Genomic DNA, 10283 nt, shown 5'->3' with positions numbered 1-10283 from the left:
GCCAAGTAAAGGCAGGTGTCGGAGACAGTTTGCGCTCTGCTTGCCGAACTGGTTGATGTCACGCTGGCGGCTTTGATTTCATCGCAGGAAAAGGCAGGTCGGTGCCGCGCAGCATAATTAATCGCCGTTTTATTCCTCCCATTGAAAGAAATGACAGAAAGCAAACAGCAGTTACGTGACACTTTATGCAAAGTATCATCCGACTTCAAGTAGTTGAGAGGAAAAGCTGAATATATCAACGTATTTACTTTTTTCAGGTTAACTGGTAGACGAGCCGTGAGTACCGGCATAAAGTCACCCATCAAACCACTCCGGCCAGAGTCTGATGGGGAAGAAACAGGATTTAAAAACAGGCAGAAAAAATGGGTTTAAAATGGAAATCCCTCTTGCCTTGGTATTAAAAGATGCTCAGTGCATAGACAAAACTCCTTGGCTTGGCTCGGAGGCCCTCAACCGCCGGTGTGGCTGTCCCACAGCAGCGCAAAACCTTGCTGTATCCAGCCACGTTTGTATTAACCAAATCTGCCTGGTTTTGGCCCTAAATATTTTGAGGGTCATTTCAGGTGAATTGAGGTCGAGACCTTGCTCAGACTTCAGGTTTTTGGGGTTGAGACCTTGCTCAGGAGCTGGCTGGCGGCTGCGGCCGGCGGCACAGCCGATGCAGCGAGCAACCGCTGGGTCAATTAAGCGCCGATCCGTCTGCAACGGGAGCAGGGGCGGGGGAAATCCCCGTTCCACCGGGAACACTTCCCAGGACCGGGGTGGGGGGCCCCGGTTCGCTGGAGGGGCAGTGGCCGGAGGAGGGGCCTGTCAGCTCCCTGCCGCCGGGAGAGCCGGGAGAGCGAGGACCGGGACCGGGACCGGGACCGGGACCGGGACCGGGACCGGGACCGGCGTGCACGGAGCCCAGTGGCGCGCCCTCGCCTCTCGCGGCGCGGGAAAACCCGCGGCCCCGCCCCCGCGGTCCGCCCCGCAGCCAATGGGAAGCGTCGGGCGGGCGGCGCTGATTGGCTCGCCCGCTGCGGCGCGGTTGCTAGGGGGAAGCGGCAGCGGCGGAGCGGCATGGCGGGCACGGCGGCGGGCGTGGGGCCGGGCGTGCTGGTGCTGCAGCTGCTCTGGGGCCTGGCGCTGCTGCTCTGCCTGGTGCTCTCCCGCGCGGTCGGCCGGGCCCGGTGAGCAGCGGGAAATAGGGGCGGGGGGGTGGGATCAGGCCGGGCTCGGTGCTGAGGCCGTTCCGCCCGCCTCTCCCCGCAGGTTTGCCGTAGTGCTGGTGACCCTGGGAGCCGCAATCCTCAGCGCCGCGCTGCTGCTCTTCCCCCGGGAGGACGAGCGCCCTGCCACAGCCGCCGCCGATGAGGTGAGCCCACGCCGCGGCCTGCGTGGCCAAGCGGCCCCGGGGATGGTGGGATGTTACCTCAGGGAAGGCCCCAGGGGAAGCCCTGAGGCCCCGGGGATGGGCCTTTACCTCAGGGATGGAGTCCAGGGACAGGGCTTTACCTCAGGGGTGACTCCAGCAGCCGCCCCGAGGCCCCGGGGATGGGCTTTTACCTCAGGGCAGGCCCCAGGTACTGCCCTGAGGCCACGGGGATGGGCCTTTACCTTAGGATGTGGCCCAGGGGTGGGCCTTTACCTCAGGGCAGGCCCCAGGTACTGCCCTGAGGCCACGGGGATGGGCCTTTACCTTAGGATGTGGCCCAGGGGTGGGCCTTTACCTCAGGGCAGGCCCCAAGTGCTGCCCTGAGGCCCCGGGGATGGGCCTTTACCTCAGGGATGGAGTCCAGGGACAGGGCTTTACCTCAGGGGTGACTCCAGCAGCCGCCCCGAGGCCCCGGGGATGGGCTTTTACCTCAGGGCAGGCCCCAGGTACTGCCCTGAGGCCACGGGGATGGGCCTTTACCTTAGGATGTGGCCCAGGGGTGGGCCTTTACCTCAGGGCAGGCCCCAGGTACTGCCCTGAGGCCACGGGGATGGGCCTTTACCTTAGGATGTGGCCCAGGGGTGGGCCTTTACCTCAGGGCAGGCCCCAAGTGCTGCCCTGAGGCCACGGGGATGGGCCTTTACCTCAGGGACGGAGTCCAGGGACAGGCCTTTACCTCAGGGATGGCCCCCACAGGTGCCCCGAGGCCCCGGGGATGGGCCTTTACCTCAGGGATGGCCCCCACAGGTGCCCCGAGGCCCCAGGGATGGGCCTTTACCTCAGGGATGGGCCCCAACTGCTGCCCTGAGGTCCCGGGGATGGGCCTTTACCTCAGGGATGGAGTCCAGGGACAGGCCTTTACCTCAGGGATGGCCCGCACAGGTGCCCGAGGCCCCAGGGATGGGCCTTTACCTCAGGGATGGGCCCCAACTGCTGCCCTGAGGCCCCGGGGATGGGCCTTTACCTCAGGGATGGCCCCTACAGGTGTCCCGAGGCCCCGGGGATGGGCCTTTACCTCAGGGATGGCCCCCACAGGTGCCCCGAGGCCCCGGGGATGGGCCTTTACCTCAGGGATGGGCCCCAACTGCTGCCCTGAGGCCCCGGGGATGGGCCTTTACCTCAGGGATGGCCCTGTGCTGCCTTTTCAGTCTCCTGCGGTTCCTGCTCTGGCACAGGCTCCCGTTGGTGCAGGCTGTGTCACTCACAGAGCAGGGATCTATTTACTTCCTTAAGAAAATCCCTTATTTACATGCCGTTATATGTGACCTGTGGATTTTAGCTCCCATTCTCCCATCCCCAGGCCCAAGGGGCTCTGTGCAGGAATCGCACCTGTACTTTTATCCCTCCCAGCCCTGAGCTCAAGCAGCTTCTGCTCCCTCTCTGCCATCCCCTTTCACAGCTTGGTCTCTGTGCTCCCGCCTGCCTCCATCTTCCAACACACCTTGGAGCATGCCGATAGCCATGTGGCAGGTAGTTTTGATAATTTTTCCCCTCTTAATTCTGCAGCCTTTCACCTTCCCCCAGCTCTGTTTTCTATTTTAAAGCCCAGTAACTGCATTTTGGCTCTCTTCTAGGTTATTACGACACTCAAGCATGGAGCCTATCTGTGTTTTTAGACAGCCCCTTGTCTGTGTTGTCAGGCGCGGGGATCTCCCCCAGTTTTGGGTCAGGCTACCTGCGCGACCGCTGCCTGAGCTGCTGTCTTGAGCTTTCCCAGAGCTCTTTGGGCTTTGAATACACAAAATTTTGTGCCTTTTTACGTGCTGTTTCCTCTGTTCTATTATTAATGCACATTAATTATTGCTCTTCTAGATCTTGATCTGTGTAAATCACTGCTAAAGATCCTTGTAAGTGTTTTCTTTTCTCTGCCTTGTGTGGGACCTGCTCATGTAAAGGTTGGAAGTGAGATGAAGGGCAGCCGAGCACGTGTTTGTGCCCAGGAGGCCAACAGAAATGGAAAACTTATTTTTTTCGGATCTTCAATTGGACTGGACCTGCCCTGACTATCAATAATACATGACCTGGGCTTTCTGCACCGAAACACTGCTAATTGGCTAATTAAAAAGTGAAACGTGCAGAAGGAGCCAACGTGTCACTCACAAGAGACTCTTTCTGCAGCAACACCAAGGCTGAGCGTGTGCTAATGCGTTTTAGAAAACTGAGCTGGGGGTGAGCGAAGCTCTGGGGTAGTCTCAGGAGCCGAGAGGATGATTTCGTAACCAGCCTTCTCGTGGTTGGTCTTGCCTTGCTGCTGTATCTTCTTTTTTTAATCCCCCCCCCCCCCCCCCCCCCCCATTTCCCTCCTAAAAGGGAAGACTTGTGCGCAGTTCCTTGCAGCGCTGGGAGGTTTGTGGCTGGGGAGAGCTGCTGCAGGTTTGGACTCGTGTTTCTTCCCTGTGCTCGGTACTGTGCTGCTCTTTTCCTCCACATTAGTTTTTCCAGAGGAAAGGGATTCTTCTTTCAGTCATTTGTCGCCCACCCCGCTTCCCACAGAGAGCACCCGTGTCAGGAAGGAAAAGCGAGGGGAGAAATCTGGGGGAACCCCAAAGGTTTTCCTCCTGGGATGATCTTCTCGGACAGTCCTCTTTTCCAGGACGTGGCGTGCTCCCTCCGGGCTCCCGGAGCAGACCAAGGCTGTAACATGTGTTGTGGTCTTTTTTTTTTTTTTTTTTTTTTTTCCCCCGCTCTCCGCAGATCGTGGACACCTTCTTTATCGGCCGCTTCGTGCTCCTGGCCGTGATGAGCCTGGTCTTACTTGGGTGCCTGTTCCTGCTCCTGATTTACCACCTCATGGAGCCGGTGTACGCCAAACCGCTCCACAGCAGCTAGCGGCAGCCGGAGGCAGCAATCCCTGCGAAGAGAAAATCCTGTTTTCATGGCAATAAACCAGGAAGGGCGGCGACCAGGAGACTGTTCTGGAGGTGAACACGTCGAGTTTTTCCGAGCTCAGAAAGAGCCGGCGAAGCAAGCGAAGTGTGTCGCTTGCACCCAGCGCTGCGTCTTTCATCTTTAAAAGCAAAGTTTGGACTGAGCACGAGCACCTTCCTCTCCACGGACTCTGCAGACTGCAAAGGTGCTTTAACCTCTCTCTTCTTTTTATCTTTCACAGGAGAGTTGACATCCATGCACTTTGTACTACACTTGATTCAATGAATTGAACGGAGCCGAGATGGTTTGTTATTGGTACCCACAAGAGATGGTTTGTTGTCGTTCCTTTTTCACCTTAGGTTAATAAAGCTCTCTGAGAAACCCCTGACTCCGTCTTTGTTTATTCTCTTTTGCCACCCTCTGGTGACAGTGTGTCTGAAAACCGCCTTTTCCTCTGGCAGACGTGGGGGCTTTTTTTTTTTATTTTTTTTTAAATTCAGCATGTGGTTGTGGATCACTGGGGACGGTCCCTCTGGCCGTTTACTCCTCTGTTGTCTCTGTAACTGGCGCTGTTCAGCCCTCCTGCAGCATTCCCAGGAAGGAGCTGAATGATCTGGCTTCATTTGATGGGGGATTTGAAACAGGGGAGTAATTCCCCGTTCCCTAAAATCAGAGGATCAAGAGGAGTTTTTTTTTCCAGGCTGACTGGAAACCTGAGGCTTTGGAGCGGGGAGGGAGCAACATGCAAAATAATGTCGCAATGGGCAAATTAAAATCTCCCCTCCGCAAGGATGCGGAGGAAAGCCAGATCTTGCCTCCCTGCGCTAAAAAATCCTGCCAGCCCATGAAAAAAAACTTGCTTTTCCAGACCTGAGTGTCTCCCACGTGTGTCGGGACCCCAAGTTGTCATCCTGGGGCGGGGAGCCGGAGGCTCACGGTTTCCGCTACCCTAAAATATAAAACCGTTGCTGACACTAGTGCAGACCACGGGCTGAAGCCGGTAGTCGACTCCCATACCTTTCCTCTTGGGGGGAAAAAACACTTTTTACGTTGTTCAGCAGCAGCGATGGGGTGAAATTCCCATTTATCTCCCCTTTTTTTTTCATGGAAACGGAGGGGAACAGCCCCGCTGAAGCAGAGCGGGGAGGCTGGGCTGAGCTGTCAGCTGGCAGATACCTCCGTCTCCTGCCCGTGCTGCAAATCAATCTGTTGATAGCAGCGGCTCGCACAGGCTGGACGTCTGTACTTAACTAGCAATAATTGCTGCTTTGCCCTGTCTTAGCCATCCCTCAACAGCGACGGTTTATTTTCTTGCATGAAATCTCACAAGGCTTTTAACTTGCTCCCAGGAGAAAAGCATTTTGGTGGCCCGGAGCGTCCTGTGATTGTTTCGGAGCGGGGAAGGAGCCTTTACCATCCATACTGCGCCGGGAAGAGGTTCCCGCAGGTGCCCCGCGGTAGCTGGGTGAGGTGAGTTACGTTGCGGCTCGCGTTTTCCAGGCCTGGGGGGATGAAGCCGCTCAGCCTTTCACGGTTGAGAGGGCAGCGAGTATTGCTGTGAGGTTAAAGCCGAGTGCGAGACAGTGCCGCAGCCCTGAGCTGCGTTCAGGGGCAATGTAGCCAAAAACCTGAGGGCAAGAAACTCATAACTCTTGTACAGTTTGGGGGGTTTTTTTTCCCATTTTAGAGATTAGGGGGGTTTTTTGCCTTTTTTTTTTCATTTTGAACTGAAGATGGTGAACAGTAAATAAAAGAGCCGGCCAGCTTCTTCCAGTCCTGTCCTGCCAGCTGTCAGTCACAAAATATCGCTATCAGGACATGAAAGATTAATAAGGCAGAGCTAGCGGGCTCGGAGACGACGCTTCCCCTGCAGAAAATGCCCCAGCACCCAGGGGCCCTAACTCGGTCAGCTAAAAACGTGTAAGTACATTTCAAAAAAAGGCAGAGAGGAGAGGTGTATCCGCTTTTCGAGCTGTGTAAACGCTCAATCCCTTCCTATCCTGAAGCCTATGTCCCAGGGAGTCGAACTATCATGTTAAGGAACACGCCGAGCATTTATGCAACACAAGCGCGTCGGGTCTCTTGGTGATTTTGAAGTTACGCCTGAAACAAAATTCATATTTAATTCATCATCTTAACATTCATGAACACGAAGCTAGTCTTGCAGCTCACTCCGGCTCTGCGCCTGCCACGTCTTTATTCCCCGTGCTTGTGTGAGAGCAGCGGGCTGATTTCGAGAGCCTTGGTGAGGCTGCGGTGGCAAACCGTGCCAGCCGGAGACGGCGACGTTTTGCCAGGCTTCGAGTCCGACAAATGGGGAAACCGCAGCAAAAGCAGCTGGGGCACTAAAAAAAAAAACCACCCTAAAAGCAGAAATGTGAAGCTTCTTCCAGTTTCACGCCGTAAATAAACCCAAGATATTTGTTTTTCCGTCCCCTTAATCCATTTGTAACTAAAAGCAGTCAAAAGGCTCATCGTCCGGGGGGTATTTTGGGGGAGAGCGGAAAGCCACGCTGCAGGAGGGACGCGGTGGCTCTTGCACGAGGAGGCCATTTCAGCGCTTTCCCAAAAATTCCGCTAACTGGGGAAAGAGCCTCATGTGCTCTTGCCCCCCCCCGAGACATTTCGAGCTCCATCCTCATCCTTCGCCACCCTTGGCAGCGGGGAACGACCAGCTGGATGAACTCAACCTGGGCTCTCTCCGTGTATTTATTTATTCTGGGCAATTCTGCTCCTCCCCGCACAGGGGCTTTCCAGACAGTTCCTGTTTATTTTTGGGAAAGGAAAGACCACGTCAAGGAATTGGTATGAGCTGGAGCTGCTTTCCAACCAGCCCCAAATAGTGATATTTCTTTTTTTTTTTTTTTTTTCCTGCCGTCCCCCGCCCAAACCTTCAGCTCCTGGAGGATAACCTCTCGCTAGCACATCCGCCTCCGTCTAGCACCCTGATCATCTTTTCTTTTTTGCAATTAATGTGTAGCAGGAGGGCGGGTTTGGCTTAAATCCCAACCTCTCGGTCGCTGGCGAAGCAGTTGGGAGCTCAGGAGATGTTATAGCCAAGGAGCCCTGCTCCGGCACGGCTTTCTCCCAAAACTGAGCCAATGATCCCAGCTTTCCTCCTGCAGGGCGGGAGCGCCGGGTGCTCTGTGTCCCGAGGAGCCAGCCCCGTGCAGGCGAAAAATCCTGCTAAATCCCAGCGAGATAAACCTGCCGTGCCAAAAGGGATGTTTGCGCAAGATAACCGCGCGCACCAGGAGGAGGGTGGCCAAACTGCTTTCAGGCCAGGTGGGAAAACAGCCATTTTCACCCCAAAATTCCCTGCCTGCCTCGTTAGAAACGAGCAGGGATGCTCCTGCACCGAGATGCCGGTACCTAGCTCATCACAGGCTCACGCGACCTGAGGGCAGCTGCTCCCTCCTGCCCGAGGCCGGGCGGTGAGCGGTGCTGGAGTGGGGACGGAGGGAGAGCAAGTGTCTGCAGGAGAAACTCCTCTCCTTGATTTAAGGTCCTTGAATGACGGCAATTCCTCACGCCTCGTGCTGCGCTCTGCCGGCACTTAATTACCCTCACTGGTAAAAGCTGGCCTCTTATTTCCACCTTGACTTTGCTGACTTCAGCTTCCCTGCTGTTGAATCCCGCTTTGCCTTTGGCTGCTAATTAAAAAGCCCTTCAGCGTTCGCCGGCTGCTCCTTGCATAGGTAATTACGGACCGTGCCCCAGCCACCTCTTCACCTTCACAACAGCCCGGAGGACCGACGGCGTTCCTCCAAAACACGTGCAGCTCCTTCTCAGGCTGCCTCCTGGCAAAGCTGAGCCGAAACAGTATCGCCGTGGTGTCACCTATAGAAAACACCCAGGCTCTGCATTTACCAAACGGGCTCCTAACGAGCTCGTTTCAGGCGCGATGTTTTTTCCCATCCGCAGGACAGCAGCAGGCGCGTGTTCGTGCTCTCCTGGCTCACGCAGCCCCCTCACCGCAATGCTGCGCAGAAGGGGCTCGTGGCGGGGGGAAAAGCAGCGGCCCCTTCCCCGGCGGCGGAGGAATGAGACGAGGTGAGTTGCAGACTTCTCCTGGAGGAGCTCGGCTCGATTTAAACAGTTTGCTGGGGCAAACCCAAGGGATCCCCCACTGCCTTCCCGCCCACCCCTCGATCTCTGAAATCTCAGCAAGATCTGGGGTTTTCTTTGGCATTTGGCTCTTTTTTTTTTTTTTTTTTTAAGTTTAAAACTGCCGTGGGCCGTCTGCCCTTTCTCCTTGCTCCCAGCAGCGCAGCCAAAGCTGCTCAGACTTTCCAAACATGAGCGGGACGCAGCCCAGGCCTAAATTTGTCCCGGAAAAACTATGAGCAGCTGAAAGAACAGGCAGGAGGTGGGGGGAAAAAAGGAAGAAAGGGGAAAAAACCCAACTTGCTTTTGCAATAAAGCCCCTGTGTGTGTCAGGGCTTGTGGGATTTTTTGCTTGAAAATGTATTTCAACCTCCCCCCCCCCCGTCCTCCTCCACAAGGTGGATGGCGATTAAGCAAAGCGAAAGCTCGCTTAATTTCAGCACATGCACTGAAATAACCGTTCTCTGCCCAGCACGTGGCCTCTTTGCTGGCATCTTTGACCCTTGTGTCATCAGAGGCCACATTTGCCGGGAGCCATGCAGCCTGGGGGTGCCACGATGTCAGCCCTTCGTCTCTGCTGAGGACAGACCCTGGCACGCCTCTGATGTGATACCTCGCTGAGGTGATGCCTCTCCCTGTGGCTCCATCAGGGTTTGCCCCAGGGTGGGGTTATTTCCCTGGGAAAAAGAGGAATTAGGGATTTTGCTGTTCTCTGCCCGCCCCATCATTTCTCCTGCTTTCTCCACCAGGGATCTGCAGGCAACCGGCGAGTTTTCAAAGCCCCATCAAGCATCTCCGCTCGCTCCTGGGGGTCAGCGTGGAGGGGACCGAAGGCCATCGCCACCTCGAATGCGCGGCTGCCACTTTCCGAGTTGCCTGTCCCCCCTGTGCCGCTCCATCGCCTTGCAGGGGTTTACAGGGAGCTGATCCAACTGGCCAGCAGGTTTTCTTCTTCTTTTTTTTTTTTTTTTTTTCCCCTTTGCTGATGAAATCAGCACTTAATAAAATCACATCAGGCCCAGATGTTTTCTCCTTGGGTTAAGATCCAAGGAGGTGAAGTCAATTAGAGTTCAGATTTATACCGCGTATAAATGCAGCCCCTGGCACCCGGCGCTGCTCTCCCCTGGGCAGAGAGCTGGAGCCTGCCCAGGCGCAATCCCTCGATGGCGAGCAGGCTGGGGAACGCACCCCACGGCTCGTGAACACCCCACGCGCCCCGTCTCCTTGCACATCAAAGTCAGGGCCCCCCCCGCCACGAGCGCACAGCTGGCCCCCACCTTAATCAAGTGATGCTGCTGGGGTCTCCTAGACCCACCTCTGCTCGGGGGAGCCCCGCGTGGCCGGCAGGCCAGCGGCGCCAGCTTAACCTCCTGGGGGCTCCCGGGCGCCTGTCACACCGCTCCTCCTAATTAGGAGGCTTCTAATGAAGACCATGAGCCGCCTGCGCTGGACTGAGAGCAGCCACGGTGTGCGAGCAGCTGTTTGCCGTGGCATGGGGGCAGATGCATGGCTATGGGTCCTTCTTTTGGGGCTAAATGTTACAAATTAGGAATCGTAATAATGAGGAAGAATGCTGGGGGGTTTGTTTTGTGGTTTTTTTTGCAGTGGGATGAGATGAGGAGCAAAACCAGCTTAATTTGGGCTCGTGAAAAGCCTGGGAATGTTCTTTATGTAGAATAAGCGGTGCTTTGTCGGTGAGGCAGTGCCTTAAGTGATTTGGTGCAGTCCTCCTGGTCCGATAACCTGAAGTACTGAGTGCCGGGATGGGGCAAAACTCGTTTGCAAAACGAGAGGCTGCACGTGGAGAAAAGCAAGAAGGGCACAATCACCGCCCCTCAAGTTCACGCAGACCTGGCCGAGCCCCACCAGGAAAGGGCACGGAGTGGCTACA

General features: G+C 55.9%; 1 protein-coding gene across 1 annotated transcript; it reads left to right on the top strand.

Annotated features, from left to right (window-relative positions):
* Positions 1 to 1062: 1062 nt before the first annotated feature.
* TMEM218 (transmembrane protein 218) lies at positions 1063 to 4666 on the top strand. Its single transcript, XM_076363822.1, has 3 exons — positions 1063 to 1172; positions 1255 to 1357; positions 4112 to 4666. The coding sequence occupies exons 1-3, from the start codon at positions 1063 to 1065 to the stop codon at positions 4244 to 4246; spliced, it is 348 nt and encodes a 115-aa protein (XP_076219937.1). The 3' UTR covers positions 4247 to 4666.
* Positions 4667 to 10283: the final 5617 nt, after the last annotated feature.

The sequence above is a fragment of the Aptenodytes patagonicus genome, unplaced genomic scaffold (assembly GCF_965638725.1).
Source record: "Aptenodytes patagonicus unplaced genomic scaffold, bAptPat1.pri.cur scaffold_128, whole genome shotgun sequence".
Classification (NCBI taxonomy): domain Eukaryota; kingdom Metazoa; phylum Chordata; class Aves; order Sphenisciformes; family Spheniscidae; genus Aptenodytes; species Aptenodytes patagonicus.
This window is presented reverse-complemented; position numbering and strand designations above follow the sequence as displayed.

Coding starts and splice junctions, on each gene's coding strand:
- TMEM218 (XM_076363822.1), top strand. CDS start 1,063: ATGGCGGGCACGGCGGCGGGCGTGGGGCCGGGCGTGCTGGTGCTGCAG. Junction 1,173..1,254: donor CGCGCGGTCGGCCGGGCCCG/GTGAGCAGCGGG, acceptor CTCTCCCCGCAG/GTTTGCCGTAGTGCTGGTGA. Junction 1,358..4,111: donor CCACAGCCGCCGCCGATGAG/GTGAGCCCACGC, acceptor CGCTCTCCGCAG/ATCGTGGACACCTTCTTTAT.